A 20,839-nucleotide genomic window follows, 5' to 3' on the forward strand; every position below is an offset into this window, starting at 1 on the left:
AAGGTATTAAATATATATTTATAATCCTTTATATTATATAAACGTTTATTAATCTTCCCTTACATTTTAAAGCTCCTATAATACTTATTTTATTATTAATTATTAAAGTACCCTCCTATAAGTTACTTTAAAAAAGTTTAATATCTATTATATTTATTATAATAATATTCTTTATTATTCCTTTTATATTATTATTCGATCTACTTTTTTCTTTTAAAAATAAGCTTAATATAATAAAGCAGCTAATAGGAATTATAATTAAAAAGGAAGCATTTCCTAATAAAGCTAGCCTTTTCCTTCCTTAATTAATTTATTTAACTTATACTTTTTAAGCTATCCTTATTATAATGCTTTCCCTATTTTTATTTAAGTTTAATATTAATATGTTTTCTATTATAAATGCTAGGCGGTTTACTTTATTATATCGTTTTCTGCTAACTCTTTTTACCTTTTATAATTCTGCCTTTAAAAGGGCAAGAACTTTACCGTTAACCCTTTTAGGTCTAACGGGGCAACTTTTATAGCTTATAGGATAAGGCCTATAACAATTCATATACCTTAATACTTTTATATAAAGACCTAATTTATAATTAAAGAGCTTATCGCTATAGTTTTTATATTTAAATATTTATTTATAATTTCTAACTATATAATACTCTTAATAGCTTATTTTATTTAATCTATACTTATAAATTATAAGCTTCTTATTTATTTATTTTATAAGCCTATTAATAAAGAAAAGTTTAAATACCTTTATTAAATATTTAAATAATATTACCTAAGTTATCTTATTAATTTATAGGTTAGCCCTATATTTAAATAGGTAAACGTTTACCGGTATATACCCTATTTATACTTTTATCTCTTCCCTTATTTATTTTAGGGTTATATTATTAAATGTTCCTTTATTTAAGTAATTTAAAAAGATGGTAAAGATATTAAGTATAATATAGGTTACCTATATTTTAAATAGTTTAATTTTTTCCGCTTTTAATATTTATAAAATCAATAACTACATTTCCAACGTTATTAGCTTATCCCTAACTTTAAAGCCTATAGTATAAATAAACTACCTAATTTTTATTATTTATATATTAATAATCTTATTTACTTTAAGCTATAATTCCTTAATTAGCATAACTTATATTATAAATAAAATAAAGTAATAAATTAACCTATCCTTTATTATTTATATAAAAATATATAGGTTTTCGGTATTAATAGCTATCGATTTTACTTTAAAGGATATATATATATTATTCGTTTTAATAGGCCTTAATATTCCGGCCATTTCTTTTAAATTTATCCTTTATATAGTAGAACGGGCTATTTTTATATATATATTAGTTATACTTATAGCCTTAAGTACTTTATAGGTTATTTATCATTTTAAGGCGGTGCCCCCATTTATAATAACTTTATTACTTATAGGATAGGTTGATTATAATTTTAAATACGTTAATATAATACCCCCGGATCTAATAAAGATAATAATGCTAAGGTATTAACCTACCTTATTAATAAACTTTTAAATTAATTTTCGCTATAAGCTTTAATTTATTTTATTAAATAATTTAATAAAGTTATCCAATATTATAATAAGGCCTATAAAGACCTCTTTTTTTACTTTAGCATTATATTTCGCTTCTATAAAGTGGTTTATAATTAAGCCCTATAATAAGGGCTCTTTTTTAATAGCGTTCTTCCCTATAGCTATTTTAATTAATATAAATATACTATTAATTCTAACCTTTTTATGCTATAAGTTATTTACAGATGGCGTTAAAGGCTTAGTCTGCTTAATAAATTAGGGTTTGGGGGTAACAGGCTAACGTTATAATATATAAGGGTCCGTTATAAGCGGAAAATCTTATTAGTAGATCCTTTTTAGTATTTTACGTAAATTATGCTAATTTAAGGCGGTATTAGTATATTTAATGTAGTATACGCCTATATATTAATAGTTCCAAACGTACGGACAATAAATTAAAGGGAAGGTGTAATCTGTATAGGCTGGTAGTGTAAACTCAACTTTTAGAGTATCTTGTCCTTAACTCAGTTAAAGCTCGTCCTCATTTGGAACTTACTTATTTTGCACTACGTGTCAATGTAGATTCTCCATCTACCAACAGTCAAGTGGGCCATATTGAAAAACGTTGGAGTCAACCACATATATAGAGAGCTACGAAATTTAGTATACATAGATGCTACAAGCGCTAGACATCGTATACGAGTTTTAGCCCACAGATCCGAGTGAGAATTCATTACAACCTTAGTCTAATTAGAGTGATACTATTTGTCCCTCAATAACATGAACCTTACCGGCGGGCCTTGGAAGTGATGAACAACGATACATTTATATGTATAGATCACGGCCAACCACAACGGACGGAAGAGTTCTAAGTTGACGAAAAGGACCTTAGCAAACCCAACAAAACATTGTAAAGTGAATACTAGCTTTGATTTTATCTCGCTCTTTATACCTTTGATAGAGTAGGATTAATACCTATAATATGACCTGCGCGTACTTCCCTCAAATTATTGTTATGACGTGGTGATTAGCTACTCACTCCGGGTGAAATGAGTGCGCTACAGCCTGGGCGAACCCAATTAGCGATGGACGCTATTCTGATACTACCAGGCTACCCAGACAGTATACTTAACCATGAGCCGATGGTAAATCAGTTACAGTTAATAATGAACATACTAGTTAGTCTCTTCGAGTTCATGATCTATGTAACTTATATTCATAGTCCAAGTGTATAGGGAACATAATTCATTGCGAGCTCTGGTCACTGGAGCTCTAGGGGTAATACGTACAAACGGGTCGGAGTAGACAACTTCTGAGTTTAATATGCTGGTGGCCATGAAACTACTCAACTAATAACCTGATAGTCTCTCTCTAGCTGGGGAAAGCAGCTCAACTGCCTACACAATTTGGCTTATGATAAAGATAAGAAAACCTGAATCGCCATCACAACGTCCAGAGTGATCATATGATTGACGCTAATTACATGTTAGCTTTATCAGACTTGAAAGACGAGTTGAGGTTGGCTCCCTTAAATATTAAAGAGGCTAGGGATTAGTTGACTTCTTTCTGAGCTCTAAATAAGCTCTATAGAAACTCGACCAGCATGAGTTAATTTTCTCATTTGGAAACTAGAGAACTTAATGACAAAGTCACGACTAATGGAAAATTTAATACCTGGGATGTAGCTCACGGTTATACAAACAAGTGGGATAACAACAACAACAAATCCTTAATAATCTTACGATATAGAGAGCATGTTGCCAGGAAAGATTCTCTGTTCTAAGTGGGAAACAAAGTCAAATGCAAACGCCCTATACATTCCTCTGAGCTTTAGAGGCTTTTCAATCTCTATGGTTGGGTTGGACTAAAGAACTACGTCCACTAAGCGGAAGGCGGGATGTCTATCTACGCGAAAGCACCTACAGAATAAATCACACCGCTTTATCATATGTCTTGATAGGCTTATTAGATATAGCACATAGGTCGAAAAGATACATATTCTAGTGGGCATGAACCATCGGCATCATTGATGTTCGTAATACTTTTAATATTTGTAAGCCTTGTGGACTATCCTAGCGAAGTTTTGCATAGTCGATAATGTTGTGTTTACAGCTGTACTGGCATTCAACAAATTGTAATGTAATTATTATTTCAGTTGGGATAGGGTTGACCGTCGTCAGTAAAAAGCTGTAAAGGTATAGTGTGATGCTTCCCCAAATGATAATGATTGGCACCCTAAAAGCATGGCTATCTACGGGCCAGAGAAGTTCGTAACAACAAAATACACGCAGGGGGATATACATGGCGTAAATAGCGTATCGGTTAATTACTGGGTCTTTATACGGAGCTATTATTTCGACATGTCTTGATCAAACTTGACGGGTTAAACTTATTGGACTTCCAAAGTCACTTCGATTTAAGGATAGTACATTTTCTCTGCAGTAATCGCCGATTTATGATAGTCACAACTTGAATCTACTTAATGCTAGTAGTAATGATTTAATTGGGCTGATAATCTAGAACTACGTAATACTCGCAATTTGGGTTTCATATATACAAGTAAATTTTTACCTTCCGATTTTACTATCATGGATAATAGGGGAACAAGGTATTCGAAGCAGGAAGATTCAGACGATAGTATTTTATTTCACAAATACCATTATTACCTGCCCTCAAGGTCGCTGCAGGCTTCGCATAAAGGACTACCAACAAGCCAGCTACGCAAGTTGTATCAGTTATCAGCCCGCGTTTATGGGTAGGCTCTCGTAGTCTACTCCTCTAGTATTCCATCAACCATAATGCGAACACTATACCCCTTGGCATCTGACATACCATGAATAAACAACAGAAGACCCATCTTCCATGGATCTTTGCCACTAGTCTCTGTATACCGTCAAAATTATTACTCGAGTTTGGGCGTGATTTGATGTTCTCCCGACGCTTCCGCTTTCCTCGCGATTCACAATTTAGGAAATGACGAAATATATCGGCTCGATGTCACACGGACGGAATCATAAGCAGTATCGCTTCGTTGTGTAATATATCGGGTAAAATACGGCGTATACTGTAGATAAAGCATTCAGGACTCGGCAAGCTTCCAGGTGTTCTGGGCTAGGATTGATCTAGCAGGTATTATACTGATAAGATGAAAACATCGCGAAATGCCTTGTCGCCAAGTGCATTACTACAACCATTGTCTTGACATCTTGGCCTCGTGACAGGCACTCACACCTTGCCAACGTACTTGTACACACCAGACCCCCAAGTTACAGTCATAAAAGTTACCTAGCTGTGGAAGTATTCTGTATATCATCTGTTGGAAAGCCTCGTAGGACGAGATTCTTACAAATACTAGACTGTCCGATTCCAGGATCCTTCTGAAATCAGCACATGATATGATGCCGAATGCCCGCTGTGGATACGATTGAGCTTGCCAAGGTTGGTCAAGGCGTGAAACAAATCTTGGTGTAATCGGTTGATTCTATTACTCAACATCAGACGATGCACGTCATTGTAAGGCATACATAGTAGTCGCACCCGTATTATCGCCTTAATCCTTGTATAGCCCTAGATTAATATTCAATAATTGAGGGTACTCGTATAACATCGTGCAGAAGATCATGTAGTTCTAAGGGCTATATTATGGCAGCTCGCTGATTACCTACATAGAAGCTTATAGCCCTGACCGATCTCCTAGAAAAGGGCTTGGGGCTTACACGAAGCGCCGGCTATGAGGAACAGCTTAGGAGTGTAGGCAGGCCATGACATGCTAGACACCCTCGAGCCTCGACGCAAGGCAACAACCAGCATTTAAGCCGTCAGCAATTGTACATTTAGTATCACGTGTCTCTCGAAGGATTTCATCACCGGAACTACCTAATCTAGGTATCCTCAGATGCCAACAGTTCGTACTTGCACTGTTTAGTCAAGCTGAAAAACAGTTGGTCCACCAAAGCCAGTTTTCGTTTCGTAAAGCTGGCGCCTCATTCCTGTGTGACTAACAACTTACACTTCACTTCTCGCTGCCCATGATCTCTGTCCGGTTCCGAGCTGCACATTCTCCAGCTAGCGAAGATCATGCTACTTAACTGAGGACAATACGGCGATTGGTCCTCGTGCCAGGTTGTATTGCAGAACATATAATATTTAATGCTGATAGAACACAACAAGCGCGGATGAACCACTCAAGGGTCACCACTGAATGAAACCTGAGTAAGTCATCTAGGAATTTGTAGGCTTTCAGCGTCTCTGTCTGCGAAGTAATTAGGTTTATATGTAAGCTACGTTTAACCGCCTCGCCTCCAGACTACATAATACATGCCACTCGAGTCCTAAGGCGGCCGATACGGAGAATACGGCCTGGCTGTGTTCTATTTTAGGGCGTCGTCGTTCATTCCATAAATATGTTGCCACAAGTAGTCCTTTGGTTGGCCAAGTCTTCTAGGTTAGCAATATAGAAGGGCGTGGAGATCCGGGGAGTCGCCGCACAGGACCAGAGTACGGTAGGTATACGGAAATACGAAGGAAGAGAACTGAAGGTGTTGGCTGCATTGAACAAAACCTGATTTCGTCCGTTGAGTCATGACTGAAAGGCAGGTGGCAACTCTCAGCGCTGAATACCAAGACTTCTCACTCGCTTGCAAGCATGGTGAAAGGGTGGTCGCTGGCGAACGCTTGATCCGCCTGGGGTGCGGAAGTGCTGCACAGATTTATATTCAGCTCTCGTCCGTGCTGCAGAGTAGTGCATCGACATGAACCTAGTGTAGACAGACAGATGAACTAGGCTCAGTGCCAGCGCCCCAAAAACATCCCGAAAGTATAGATCGGGATCACCATGTCAACTTCATCTCATTCAGAGAAACTAGCACAGGCAGCTCGTGATAGCTTCCTGGACAGCTACTTGGTACTTGGTATAGCTGAGAGCTTACGAACTTGGCAATTACTCTACGGAATGATTAGCCCATTTGCTAGTCAGCACATCATCATTTTGGTGGCGGCTGACTTGACTGTCCTGAGTACTAAGTAAGTGACTAAAAGGGGCGGACCACATGTAGAGTAGCGCACCAAGGCTAACACGCCAAGTACCTATACGATATTTTCTTGGTGTGGAGCGTCTATGTAAGATGAGAGGGTAGAAAAAAAAAGGGTGCCATAACAAGGACTTGCCTGTAATGGGATTCTCGCGCTCCTGTGCGGTAAGAGCGGCGAACCAAGCGTTTCAAAGGTCCGAGTTGACGGGTATCGCCAGCTTGGCGGGTTGAAGATGGTTAAGCGACAACTTTAAATAAATACCCTGGTTGCTCGGCATCTGTGCCAGGGAGTAATCAGAGTTGAGAGTTGATGGGCCTTATATCAATTTCAATAGGATTTTTGGGGTAACACGAATATTTGCTAAACAGCGGGTTACGTCTCGACAGATGGGTCGTGGGTCAACATTATCGTCACGAAACGAAGCGCCTATAAAATCATATGGGCGTTTAGTTACTATAACGATAAGACTCTATCGGCCTGCCCTACTTATAATTGCTTTGTAGATGGATGATGCTATTGCTAGAACTGGTCTGACGTGCATAAGCACACCACACAACAGACTCGACAGAGTAACAGCTAGGGCTGGCAGAGCTGGGTAGACCGGCGCTAAACTAAAGAAGACTGAAGCGTTGCAGTGCCGAGATCACCGCCGCACAATGGCATATAAGTATGTATATTTGGAGCAGGGTTCTAGACTCGGCACACGGTGGACCTCAAGTTCGAAGAAGCGGGATGATTCGAGCGACCTGGTTGGTTGCTCGGGGGGCGCGGCCCGAGGTCTTTCTGGTCCAACACGTGCGCCGTCTTCTCAGACTCTGCCGGCAAGAATGTTGCCGGGTTCGAGTTTCGGTCCCGGTAACGCTTGGTATCGCTGGCACGGCTGCATCTCAGGGAATCACAAGACGCACAACGGCGTTGATGATAGGAGGTTCAGTTGCTGGCGTCGAGGTGTGCGATGCGTGGCCGCCTCACGGATACATACGGCTGCGACTCGCGTTGAACCCAGGTTGGACTACACTCCACACTACGACATGGTATCATTGCATGACACCTAATTAATGTCCGCGAGGGTATTTTCTCGGCAGGCAACTAGGGTTACCCTTAGCCTCCTACGCTATGACGCTCAGGCCGACCCGGCTGGCAATAGCCCCTGTCGAAACCAAGCCACGAGGTGTTGGTCGATCCCATCGCACCAATACAACCATCACCTTCGCCAGCACCAAGACCTACTACTAAGCCGTGGCCTCCGTTTTGTCGGCGAGTGGGCAGCAATGTTTGCATCAATAACCCTCAGCTACCCCAGATAGGCGCATGTCAAGGCGCTTGCAACAACTTAAGCTTCTCTTCCCGTCTGATCTCTGGAAACCAAAGCTTGTTTGGGGACCACAGCGGAACGGGAGGCCTGGCTCCTCTTCGGCCGCCTGTTCATTCTCAGCCCTGGCTTCCATGTCGAACCATATAGTATACGGTAGTATGAATGGTGATAAGAACTACTTACCTATCACAGGACTAAAGCCCGGCTATCAACTTCGCTTTTCGGGACGATTCTGCAGTCTGGCGAGCGGGGGTCGTCCTCCTTGTGCCTATCTATACCACAGTTGGCAAGGATTCACATTGTGCGTGGGAGGCAGGTTTTGGCCTCTACTACCTAGCACTCGATCCCTCAGCGGAAAGTCATCCGTGCCAGCCTCACTAGTGCCAGTACGTAGCTGTAAGCAAAATCCACGTGTGGCCGCCACGGTCGCACACCTTGGATGTCTTCCAGTTGGACACATGCAGACGAATATGCGCCAAGATGCATTGCAAGCGATTGTGTGGTAGATTTTCTTATCTGCGTTGACTACCTACGAAGTAGGTATGCCATGCGTCCGCTCATGCTGCGGAGAAGAGAAAAGCAAAAAAACGGTCAGCAACAAGTCGTCTCGTTCCGCCATTTCGGTAGAGCACCACATAAGTTACCTCAACGGGCACAGCTTCACCTGCCGATCTTTGGCTAGAGTAGGTACCATATTAGTTACCTACAGTAGTTGGTGGGTTCACAATATCTATCTGGTCTGATCTATGTAATACGCTGTTACGTGATACGTCGGAAGATCGAGCTTCACTACCTACGGATGAAGAGGAATTTCTTCTCTGTGGAACGAATTCTGGAACGAATATCTGGGAACGACGGTAGAGTAGCGGGTTGGTGGACGATGGTGAAAACAAATTTGGTCTAGATAACTCGGGGCCGCACAGCACTCATGTGATCCTACCCAGATACCTACAGTAGGTACTTCGATGAGATTGAGAATCCATGTTTCTCAAAACGCCAGTCTTTATGCCCCCTCGGCCCCTTGTGTTTGTGTGTGCGTGTGTATCCATTCAAAGCTTCCAACATGGCTTCTCCCTGAATCCTTGCGCCACTCACCACGTACACTACGGTACACTAGGTACACCACACCACACTACTACACCGCGCTTTATTTAAGCATACATTTAGCTCTGAATGACGCTGAGTATGAACGGTGCTAGAACCTGACGCCACCATCTAGTATGTAGTGTAGGTATGTGTGTCCTCGAATGTGAGCTAACGGTACACACACAGAGCACCAGGAGCGTTGAGTATGACTGTACCTGTGTAGCATACTTGATAAGTCAGGTCCAAGTAGCGCAAGCCAAGCCGTGCTAATGTCTTGTGCTACACCTCATACAGTCTCTCGGCATTGTCGCGTAGGACGGCGTCGAGCGATGTGGATGGTGTACTGTACGGACTCAAGGACGCAAATGGGAGCGCCCAGACGTGCCCAGGCGTGCTAAGATGACACAGCTCTGCTCGCCAACCAACCATGAGCGGGCAGAAGAACAAGCTCAAGACCGTCTGTGACTGCTAATTATGTACACTGATGCAAAAATAGACATCGCCAGGGCAAACCCCATCTCTCCCCTTTTCTCCGTTTCATCATTATCATCGGTGATTTATGTTAATCTACGTCGTTGGTGGTTGAAATGTTTCAAGTACAATACTTAGATAATCTAAATGCCGGCATGTGAAGGACATGGACGATCGCTCCAACGGCTTTTCCCGGTTTCCCTCGTCCTACGTCCAGACCACGTCAGAGAAGGGCAGTGATAGGCAGACGCACGTGCGTGCATTTTTCGCGAGTCCGACTTGTTGGAACCACTCTGCTGCACTACTATGCAGGCCTCGCAAGTCTTGGCGAATGAGAGGCATTGCCTGAGAAAAGGACTGCAGGGTACTTCGGAATCCAAGGCACTGGGCTCTACTGGTGGTCGAGACCGCGCGCGCTCGTCTACGCCAGGTTGAGTAGAGAGCTAAGTAGTAAAGAGCAGAGATTTTCGAATCCTTCGAGCCGGCGATCCCTGCTCTACCGCGTGTCAGCGGCATTCTATCACGTCAGCACATTACAAAGCTCACCACCAGTTTCCAACGTCGCTCGCTCATTCATCGCACCCACCACCGGTCTACAGTAGGTAGGTATATTCTTTTTGCTGCCCGGGACTCCATATATCGTGACTGTTGGTCCTGTGTCACGATGTTGTGTCCGTGATACTACAGGGTAGTTACACAACACGAACAGAAAGATGACTTGGGACTCATCATAACGGCACAGCATACCTAGCCTGTACAAACGCTATCTCGATGATAGCAACCTGCGTCCCCGCATTCGTCGAGAGATGCGTAATGGAATGTAACATGCAGGCGGTCTTTTCCCTCCCAGTAATACGCCAAGTTTGCGGGCAACGGGGCAGAATATAAACAGATATTGGATTCCCTTTTAGGCATGAGTGCTGACCGTCGACGGTGCTGGGTGGCTTGTCAGGCGAACGTCCAAGCACAGTAGCGAGCTCGGCATGAAGCCATGAAGCTTGGCCTATCTAGATATTACTAGTTGCCAAGGTATCCCGGACTCAGCCAGCTCGCCCAGGCCGACTTAATTAGGGACAAAAATAACCTTAATCTGGCGTACACAAGACTAATCTAACATGTACTTGATGGGACTAGCATGGGCCGCCAGAAGCCACAGAAGGCATGCCGTACATTGGTCGAGGACGGGGATTGGTGGTCGTGCCGGATGGCAAGGTTGTGTGCCCAGACCCTAGCTTCCAAATACACCTCTTCCCCATCCGTGGCGTTCACTATCGAGCATGGTTGGCCTGCCCGCCCAGCAATCACTGTTCATGATACAAGCTTATGTCAAGACTTCGTTCCTTTGCTTGGCAGGCCCTCAAGGCTACACGATGTGAGCTTAGCTGCGAGAGGAACCCACCCGTCATGACGCATGGGAGAGTAAGATGGAGCCTGCGTGAGATGACTCTCGATGATGAACATGGGAGTTGCTAGGGCTGGATATTGAAGGTCTCACAGAGCTGCTGTTGGTATAATAACCCCGTGGTCGCACCACCTTTCGTTGATTCGATCGACACGCCAGTCCTCGTCAACGCGGTACCTTCTTTCTTCTTTTCCTTATCCGAAGACGCCAGTTTATGAGTGTCCTTTGAAAAGGTCACTTCTTTTTTAAGGCTTATTTGGCTTCGGTTCTTCTCCATCCTTTTTTTAAACATACCCTTCCTTTTTCAACCGCCCCTCCCTAATCCGCCGCAATGGATTCCGACAGCTCCAGCAACAATGAGAAGACTCGCATCGACGTCGAGGCTTCCTCCATCGAGGAGTTCACTCCTCAGGAGCAGAGAAAGATCACTCGACGCATTGATCGCCGTCTCCTCACCGTCACTGGCTTCATGTACTGTATCAGTGTCATGGACCGAAGTAACTTGGGTTCTGCCTATATCGCCGGCTTGGGCAAGGATCTCCAACTAACTATTGAAAACCGATACGTAAGTGCCTCTTGCTCATCATGGTTTCCCTTTTATCCAGAACAGGACTGATTTGAAACTTAATAGTCTATTGTCACACTCGTGTTCTTCATCACTTACATCCTCTTTCAACCCCCTTCCACTGTGATCTGCCGAAAACTTGGCCCACGTCCCTTCTTGGCTTTCATCACGGCAGCCTGGGGTGTTGTCTTGATTGGTCTCGGTCTAGTTCACAACTGGGGTGGTCTTGCTGCTCTTCGTATCGTTCTCGGTCTCTTCGAGGCTGGTTTCTTCCCCAGCGTCATCTACCTCTTGTCAACATGGTACACTCGATATGAAATGGGCAAGCGATATGCCTTCTTCTACGTCATTGGCTCCTTGGCCTCTGCTTTCTCTGGTATCATCGCTTACGGTCTTATCCACCTGGACGGTGCCGCGAACCTCGAGGGCTGGCGATGGATCTTCATTGTCGAGGGCCTGCTTACGGTCGTCATTGGTGTTGGTGGTTACTGGCTCCTAGTCGATTTCCCTGACTCTGACCGCAAGGTCTGGGGCTTCCTGAATGCCAAAGAGCGCGCCTGGATTGTCGAACGTGTGAAGGTTGACCGTGGTGACACTGGTGTTTCCGAGTTCGACCTCAAGAAGTTCTTGGGCGGTGCTCTCGACTGGAGAATCTGGGCCTACGGTGGCATGGGTTTGGGTACTTCGACCATCAACTACTCTTTCTCATTCTTCTTGCCCATTATCCTAAACCAGAACTTGGGTTTCAACGCTGCGCTGTCTCAGATTTTGGTCGCTCCTCCTTACGGTTTTGCCGCCATCTACATGTTCGGTATTAACTACCTGGGAGACAAGTTCCATTACCGTGGACCCGTCATCGTCGTCAACATGATCATCTGCCTTATCGGACTGCCCATTCTCGGCTGGCACAGCAACTCCTATGTCCGTTACTTCGGTGCCTTCTTGATCTGTGCCGGTGCCAACGCCAACCTTCCTTCGGCTCTTGCCCTCCAGGGTAACAACATCCGTGGACAGTGGAAGCGTGCCTTCTGCAGTGCCATGTTCGTCGGTCTGGCTGGTATCGGTGGTATCGCCGGTTCTCTCGTCTTCCGTGCCCAGGACGCTGCTACCGGCTACAGGCCCGGCTTGTACGCTTGTATCACTGCTGCTGTCCTTGTCCTGATCCTTACCGCCATCTGCGACTTCTCTTACTGGCGCGACAACGCCGCCGCTGACCGTGGTGAGAAGAACCTGGAATGCGACGAAGTAAGATATTCCCCATTGACCCCATTCTCGCGAGATAGAAGACTAACCAATCTATACAGGACGAGCCTCAACCCAACTTCCGATACACTCTCTAAGCTACATAGGCTGGAGGGTAAACGATCAGGCCTCGCACCTCGATCGATTCATGAATACTGTCACTCATTGTATTTACTGGCATAGCGACTATCACTGTCAGCATATCTCAAGATATCCCGGGGATTTAATGGTTATATATATAGACTTCAACTTGCACATATCAATGAAAATTTTATAGCGCAAAAACTATTCAATTACAACTTCGTTTAGTACCCCATCCCCATCCCCTCAGTCATTGTATTCAGCATAGACTGAGGGGATGTCTCGCCTTGATTGATATAGTCGATTAATAGACTCCTCCAACACCTCGAACTGCATGTTCATGGGGTTATTTGTGTAGCTACATCTTGCCCCCACTAACCTGACCAGGAACGGAACCACGAGTATTGATTGCCCAGACTCTTCAATTTAGCCGAAACAGAACCTTGTCTAGTGTCGCGATAGTCATTCATCGAGCATCTCGTCATGGCCAAATTTCCAGCTGTCGGGACTTCGCCTTTCGATTCTCAACGACGGTCACGCAGCTCTAGCCTCCCAATATCACGAGCAGACGCTAGAGGTTGTGCTTCATGTCACGATGAGTAGCAGTAAAGAAGATGCGATGGAGGAAGAGCAGGCATTTCTTCGAAGCTCATCAGGTCCCGAAGATGCGGCTTGGGCACAACAGAGCAGAAATCGGAAGACGCATTACCTGCGATTGGCCCTGGAAGTTGGAATGGCTGCCACAATAGTTGTCTTGCTGGCGTATATACTTCACGAACGGACCCAAGTCAAGTCATCGCCAACACCGAAGTGTATGCCATACCCCTCCAAACCAAGCAAGACAACTTCTGGATGATTAAATGTCCGTCTATACAGTTCCACGGAAAACCTACAAATTCCTCCCCGACCCGAACTACGTACGCGGCGACATGCTTTTCAGCGAGCAAGAAACGCTGAACACGCTCCACAGCTGGATACCCCTGAGCTCAGGTAGGTGCAATAACGGAGGACAGATGAAAGACTACAAGCACACACACACACTCAGAGCTGGAACTAATCCATTCTTTCCCACTCTCCATAGACGCCAGAGGGTACGTTCAGATCCCCAACCACGCTTCCTACGACATACTAGCCGACCCTTACACGGTGGCGCTGGACCGGAACACCGACGGCCCGGCCTACATGATGTCCGTGTTCCACCAGCTGCACTGTCTATCGTACGTCGTGGACCACTACCAGCGCGGCTACGGGGGCGCCAACCTGACCGACGACGTCGCCCACCACTCGGCCCACTGCTTCGACTACCTCCGCCAGTCCATCATGTGCGCGGCCGACACCAACCTCGAGGGCGAAACCGAGGCCGGGCCTGGCTGGGGCTCCGACCACGTGTGCACCGACTACGACGCGCTGCTCCAATGGGCGAACGAACATGGCGCTATGAAATGGCGGAATGGCCTCCTGCCGGGCGTGGCGATCCTCTGATAAGTATCCAGATGGGATGAAGAGGAGAAGGACGACGGAATGAGATACGAGGTCGATATCGCCCCATCTGCAATACCCGAGTCCTCGGCTCGTGCACATTGGCGGTCCTTTCCTTCGACGAAGGAAGTATTTCAGGGATCGCCCACTGCAATTTGCTTCGAGAGTCAGTTCGAGGATCCGATCCTCAGGCTTGACGATTGATATCATCTTGCCCTGTACTTATTATACACAGCTCATCGTATCTATACGAAATGAATGCCATGCTTGCATGTTCCGCCAAGCGAACTTCTACTTCGAGCCGACGATGCAGATCAAGTGGTGGTCTATTTACCCGTTCCGTTCTATTAGTCGGACATATCGGGAAGGTACTTACTTACTTACTTACTTACTAACTTAGTTCTCGATATGCATCGCATTATATATTTCTGTATCGCAACGCACAAATAACGTCGCTTTTCTCTGTACGTTGCCAACACAGGCGGTGCGGTACTATAGCCATGGCTTCGCATCAGGACTGGTTCCGCCTCTTTTATGAGGGGCTCTTCTGGCTCGTTGTATCTCTCCTACTCTCCGTGTTCCTCTATACCGCCGCACGGAAAACCCAAAGGAACCTCGTCTCAGAGGAGGCGAACGGCCGCAGCAAGGATATGACGCTCGAAGAAGCGTATCTCGTCAAAACCAGGATCGCCGAGCGCGAGTTCCCCTTCGTCTTTTCCGCTGCGACGAACGCCGTGTTCTTCAAGGTTAGATGGATATATATCCCAGCGCGCAAGCCCGGAAAATGAAACGTTCGGGTCGAGATTTGATTCCGTTTTTCCCGATGTTTTTACCATTTTGTACAGCGCGTTTTCACAACTGCGCAAACTAGCAATAACCATTTACTCAAAATGTTACTTACTGACTAGAGACTGCATGCATAGGCCGAAGGGATCCCCTCCATAGCCAAGCTCGTCGCGCGCGCCGCACGGCGCTCTACACCCCGGAAGGGACCCAGCGCAGCACCGCTAGACCTCCTCGGCCGCCCCGGCGCGTCCGCCACGAAAGCCGCCGTCGATCGCGTCAATTACATCCACAGCTTCTACCGGCCGTCGGGCAAGATGTCCGACGACGACCTGCTGTATGTCCTCTGCCTCTTCGCGCTCGAGCCGATCCGGTGCGTCGAGAGGTTCGAGTACCGCCGTTTGACGGCGCTGGAGCGTCGTGCGCTGGCGACGCTGTGGAAGGCGCTTGGAGAGGAATTGCGCATCCCGTTTGATAGGTTGGGGGAGGGTGGCGGTGATGCGCTGGAGTGGCTTGCGGAGCTGGAGCGTTGGGGACAGGAGTATGAAGAAAGGTTCAGGGAGAAGACGCCTGAGAGCGTCTTCCTCGGCGAGAAGCAGTTGGACGCTTGGGTGAGCGGTGTACCGCTGTTCTTCTTGAGGCGCTGGGCTCGCGAGTGTGTTGCTGTGCTTATTGAGCCTGGGCTTCGGCGGGCTATGGGGTAGGTTTGCTTGAAGCTTTGCGTTTCTTGCATCACGGGAGAAGTTGATTGCGTGGTTGCTGATTGGTGGTGATTTATAGTATCGAGACACCCTCGACGCTGGCCGTGGTTCTTGTGGAATCGGTTATCGGCGCCCGCAAGTTCATACGGCGTTGCCTCTGTACCCTGTGGTGGTAGATCTGTGACCGTGGACGTCGCCGAACAGACAGGGAAATGGACACATGCACTCTAGAAAGGGTTTCATGTGTTTGATTGTGAATCTAGTATACCATCAAGATACTGCCAAGGTATTAGAGGCAAGCGTTTTGGGAGCCGCACTGACTCTGATATGATCATGGGGCGGTTCGAACGATGTAAGAGTGGCATGACTTGACACGACGTTACTAACCGAGAAAGAGCGGTCAGTTCTCTGATGCTGGCCCTTGATGCCTACCTCGGTTCCATATGGCCGGTGAAAAGACGAGAACACAAAGCTTAACTAAGTCACTTCATAGGAAGATAAAAGCTATTAGTAATCTATCAGTATACGCATTGAACTACTTCGTTGTGTTGAAAACGAATCACTATATTATGTCTATTGTCAGACCCTATCCTTGTTGTTATAAAACATGCCGAGTACCTAAATGTTCGCTACGCACACCTAGTCCAACGACTCTTATGATGGGCCAATTAGTTGTCCAGTGGGCTCGTCAGAGGATCCCAGCAGACCGGCGAATATTCATTTGTCTCTAACTCGGCCATCTCCTCCTTAGAGAGCTCAAAGTTGTAAAGATCGGCGTTCTCCTTGATTCGAGAAGGGGTCACGCTCTTAGGTAGCGGGACCAGGCCTTTCTGCAAGCTCCATCGGAGGAGGACCTGGGCTTCAGTCTTGCTGTGCTTCTCAGCCAACTTGACGAGAGTCTTTTCACCCCATCGCTGTCCCTGGACAACCGGCGAGTAGGCCTCGCAGGCAATGTTTCGCTTCGCAAACCAGTCGACGACGTCGTTGCGGGCACACCAAGGGTGAATCTCGTATTGACCGACGGAAATGACACCACCGTTACCCCGCTCAGACTTCAGCTCGGCCATGTGCTGCTCGAGCTCGTCTAGATGGTGAATGCCGTAGTTGCTGATGCCGATGGATCGAAGTTTGCCTTCTTCAGCAGCTTCGACGAGGGCCTTCCACTATACGTCGCTATGATTAGTAATGACTCTCACAGGAAAATCAAGCGCAAAGATTAGTGCTTCCACTTGAAAAGCGGTTGCTGTAAGAGGGTAATAGAGGAGAGTGATAGCTTTAGGGTTAACGTACGGCGCCTTTGCGAGCGGCTGATCCACCGTAGGGTGCGTGAAGTAGCATGAGATCGAAGTAGTCTACCTCAGCGGTCTTCAAACTCGTCTCAATCTGCTCTTTCGTGGCCTCATACCCGCCTCTCACAACACCTGCGGGGATTTTAGAGGTGAAGTAGACCTCAGAGCGGGGGATACCACTCTCTCGGATAGCCTGACCAACGCCGGCTTCGTTGCGGTAGGCGGCAGCAGAGTCAATGTGGCGATATCCGGCCTTGAAAGCCTCGAGGCAAGCATCTTTAGTAGCATTGGGTGGTCTGATTCAGAGATTAGTACGCCTGCAGGGTGGGGGCCATAGCTACGTGATGGGTAGCGAACTCACGTCTGGTAGACCTGGTGAGAACAAGTCAGTATAAGAGTGATGGTTGTATAGAGAGCTAGTAGAATTGGGGGGATACGAACACCAAAGCCTAGACGGGGAATCTCATAACCACTGTTCAACTTGAAAGTTGAGTTGAGGTTGTACGTAGAGGCCATTCTGTGGGGAGAATCGAGATTAGTTTATTAAGCTTTTGGACCTACTTAGAGAAGTAGAGATGAGGTAACTTTACATACTTATAAAATCTCGAATGACTGTGATTATAACGTATTCCAGGTAGAGTAGAAGTGTATGAAGGGCGCAGAATGAAATGAGATGGGGAGGCAAGTGATGAAGTAGTGAGAAGGACGGACGTCAACGACTTTATATGAGGCCCAGATGCAAGGGCATGCATAGGTATGTAACATGTGAAAAGTCCATGCATTATGTAGCTAGCGACGTATTCCCATACCCTGTTCCCCGTTCACAGCACTTGGATGGTGATCCGCGGTGAATATGTCGAATTACTAAATGCGTTCGGCGTTAAGAATCTGGCGGCTGAGGTTCTAGACCATTACTAACGTAGTCTCGCTAGGTACCATCGAACGAATGCACTCAGGTCACGATCAATACTCATCTTCTCCCTTGTCTGGATGGGTCCTGTCGGAGTGAGATCTGTGTTGTATCGAAACTGTAGTGGAACGAGGGTATCGCCGATGATTATGTCAGTCCACCATCAAGGTAACTACCTAGGTAGGTTACTTACTTAGCTTATTTTCGCTTACTTGGGCCATCCATCTATTACCCCTACATTCCATACCCTCCTACCCCGGTACCTACGTGTAGCAGGTGCGTGTCACTAACTCTGTACTTACCCACTTGTCTACCTCATCTAAGATGAATATAAAGATCAGTAAAGAATAAAGCGGCTTTTATGTACGGTTGGTTTCACAGAGGACAATATACGATATCTTGGGGACTTTTGGAATCTGGTTGCATTTGACATAGCGCGGGGTAGTTTTCTTAGTGCGGGGCAGTCTTGGGCCTGTCACGCACGCGCATTACCATCGATTGATGTAATGGCGTTATCCACAACCTCATTCCGATCGCGGAGTAACGGAGCTGATTATCTATATCTGAGGTTGGGCATTAACTTAATAAGTAGGTAGGTAAGTAGGTAGGTTGAAGATGATCATCTCGTATAGCAATGGCGAATATTCTTGGTGTGGTAGGTGAGTAATACTGTAATCTAAACCCCGACAACTCAAGGAGAGAAGATGCGCGAACTACCTAGCAAAACCAAGTAGCCACACATAGCCATTGAACATGTAAGTTAGATGGAAAGCTATGTGGACTAATAATAGAATGTCTTGAATAATAACACAGACAGGCATAAATGAAAGATGAAAATGGATATATTATAACATAGAGTTGAACTTTCTTGCTTGTACCTTGTATGAGTGGGTGGGCTCCTTTTTATGATGGAAAGGTACAGGTACTCCCTCCTGCACCCTGCACACAGGTACTTCATGCATGAAATGTTAGGGCGGTATGTACATCTACTTGCACTACCAATCTGACGTAACGGCCCCCGAGTGTCTGCACATGTAACCCATCCATTCCCAACGCTTGAGCATCGTCGAGTAGTTTACTGATTACTGATTACTTATCACGGAAACACCCAGCACGCCTACCAGAGACAATCCGACAAATTCGACGGCCCGGCGAGCGCACCATTCAATATCTTAAGCATCGCCATTGCTAATCCCCGTGCCGTGCTCTGCTGCAACCCCGCATTCACAGTCGCCATCATGCAGCTCGTCGGCTCCAAATCATCACGGCGCCTCGAGGAAATCGGCGAGGACAGTGTGACCCTGCTCCCCACCGATCCAGAAGATATGGTAAGTGACAACACTCACCCTTCATAAACCCGATACAAGCAATATCAGACTAAATCCTCTCCCTCTCTCTCTCTTCCCAACAGTGGCATGCCAATAACCTGATTGGTCCCCAAGATGTCATCAAGGCGCACGCCATCCGTAAGGTCACCACAGAGTCCAAGACGGGTAGCACCGTTTCGGAGCGTGTTCACACCGATTTGACCATTCGCGTCACCTCGACCTTCTTCGACCCCGCCGCCTCCCAGCTCCACGTGTCGGGCACCGTCATCGTCGAGAATGCCTTCGTCAACATCGGTCAGTACCACACGCTCGACCTCGAGCTCAACCGGCCCTTCACCCTCTGGAAGAAGTACGGCTGGGATTCGGTCGCGCGAGAGACACTGTCCGATGCGCTCAAGCAGGACAAGGATGGCGCCGTCGCCGCCGTCGTCATGCAGGAGGGCATAGCCAACATCTGCCTCATTACAGAGTTTCGTACTGTCCTCAAGCAGCGTGTCGAGAGCGCCATACCCAAAAAGCGGTCAGCCAGCTCCGACCAGGACTCGGGCATGCGCCGCTTCTTCGACAAAACCCTGTCCACATTGTTGCGTAGCATCGACTTCTCCAACCCACGCCCTCTGTTGCTGGCCAGCCCGGGCTTTGTGGCTACCGATTTCAGGAAATACATATCCGACGAGGGGACGCGCAGGGCTGACAAGACCATGATGGCGATGGCGAAGCAGGCGACGGTGGTACATTCTAGTTCGGGTCACCTACACAGCCTCAACGAGGTTCTCAAGAGCTCCGAGGTCACGACGACGATGAAAGACATGAAGTTCTCCAAGGAGACCAGATTCATGGATGACTTCTTCGATCGAATACGCAAGGACGATGGCCGGGCGTGGTACGGCACAGGACCGGTGGAGAAGGCGGTCCGAGAGGGTGCAGTTGGTCGGGGTGGCGGCGTGCTACTTATCAATAACTCGCTCTTCCGCAGCCTCGACATCGCGACGCGGAAACGCTACGTGGCCATAGTGGACAAGGTGAAGGAGGATGGGGGTGAATCCAGAATTCTAAGTAGTGATCATGAAAGTGGACAGAGATTAGATGCGCTGGGAGGCATCGCTGCTCTCCTCACATACCCCATTCTCGATCTGGACGAGGATGACGACGAGGGCGAGCAAGATAACGCCAATGCAGAAGCTGGCGAACAAGAAATGATAATATGAAATTACCTTGACTATTTGTTTTCCTCCGTTCTATTAGGTATTTCTCTTTTCTTGTCTTTGCTACTTAGATTCTCCACCACACCCCTCGAAGTACGATTACGATTGCGATTGCGATCGCGAAGAGTAGATGAATGCATACCTAGGTATCCGCCCATATGGCCCTTCCAATTTACTCATCCGCGTAAGTATAACGCATTCTATACCGGGACGCGGCGGTTCCTGATATCCCATGCAATGGAGTTTGACCGATCTTTAGCCATCCGCGTATTGTTCATGCAGTAAGCTAAGCAGCTAGCCGCCAGAAGCTACTTGGTAGAAGCAGAGTAGAAACTGGGATCCCCCCTGCTGAGGTACCGATGTAATATGCCTACGTCATGCTCCTTTGGGAGTTGCAGATTAGGGGTTGGTTATCGATTC

General features: G+C 46.6%; 6 protein-coding genes across 6 annotated transcripts; 5 read left to right on the forward strand and 1 right to left on the reverse strand.

Moving 5' to 3' along the window:
* Positions 1-7,745: 7,745 nt before the first annotated feature.
* Positions 7,746-8,613, forward strand: F5B22DRAFT_295169 (uncharacterized protein). The gene has a single exon (XM_047970457.1). It carries the CDS (start codon positions 7,874-7,876, stop codon positions 8,381-8,383), a length of 510 nt encoding a protein of 169 aa, XP_047829096.1. The 5' UTR covers positions 7,746-7,873; the 3' UTR covers positions 8,384-8,613.
* A 2,392-nt stretch (positions 8,614-11,005) lies between these two features.
* Positions 11,006-13,030, forward strand: F5B22DRAFT_295188 (major facilitator superfamily MFS-1). The gene is made up of 3 exons (XM_047970458.1): positions 11,006-11,401; positions 11,468-12,646; positions 12,706-13,030. Exons 1-3 carry the CDS (start codon positions 11,168-11,170, stop codon positions 12,739-12,741), a joined length of 1,449 nt encoding a protein of 482 aa, XP_047829097.1. The 5' UTR covers positions 11,006-11,167; the 3' UTR covers positions 12,742-13,030.
* Positions 13,031-13,319: 289 nt separating this feature from the next.
* F5B22DRAFT_648402 (uncharacterized protein) lies at positions 13,320-14,206 on the forward strand (the record flags this gene model as incomplete). Its single annotated transcript, XM_047979006.1, has 3 exons — positions 13,320-13,536; positions 13,601-13,714; positions 13,806-14,206. The coding sequence occupies 3 exons, from the start codon at positions 13,320-13,322 to the stop codon at positions 14,204-14,206; spliced, it is 732 nt and encodes a 243-aa protein (XP_047829098.1).
* Positions 14,207-14,455: 249 nt separating this feature from the next.
* F5B22DRAFT_295328 (uncharacterized protein) lies at positions 14,456-15,997 on the forward strand. Its single transcript, XM_047970459.1, has 3 exons — positions 14,456-14,949; positions 15,127-15,686; positions 15,767-15,997. Exons 1-3 carry the CDS (start codon positions 14,704-14,706, stop codon positions 15,861-15,863), a joined length of 903 nt encoding a protein of 300 aa, XP_047829099.1. The 5' UTR covers positions 14,456-14,703; the 3' UTR covers positions 15,864-15,997.
* Positions 15,998-16,355: 358 nt separating this feature from the next.
* F5B22DRAFT_648404 (2,5-diketo-D-gluconic acid reductase A) lies at positions 16,356-17,492 on the reverse strand (the record flags this gene model as incomplete). Its single annotated transcript, XM_047979007.1, has 4 exons — positions 16,356-16,850; positions 16,978-17,272; positions 17,338-17,348; positions 17,418-17,492. 4 exons carry the CDS (start codon positions 17,490-17,492, stop codon positions 16,356-16,358), a joined length of 876 nt encoding a protein of 291 aa, XP_047829100.1.
* Positions 17,493-18,749: 1,257 nt separating this feature from the next.
* On the forward strand, positions 18,750-20,834 carry F5B22DRAFT_614349 (uncharacterized protein). Its single transcript, XM_047975457.1, has 3 exons — positions 18,750-19,214; positions 19,298-20,603; positions 20,679-20,834. Exons 1-2 carry the CDS (start codon positions 19,125-19,127, stop codon positions 20,420-20,422), a joined length of 1,215 nt encoding a protein of 404 aa, XP_047829101.1. The 5' UTR covers positions 18,750-19,124; the 3' UTR covers positions 20,423-20,603; positions 20,679-20,834.
* The last annotated feature ends 5 nt before the right edge of the window (positions 20,835-20,839 follow it).

Source organism: Xylaria bambusicola, assembly GCF_022495145.1.
Source record: "Xylaria bambusicola strain CBS 139988 unplaced genomic scaffold F5B22scaffold_33, whole genome shotgun sequence".
NCBI classification, from domain to species: Eukaryota; Fungi; Ascomycota; class Sordariomycetes; order Xylariales; family Xylariaceae; genus Xylaria; species Xylaria bambusicola.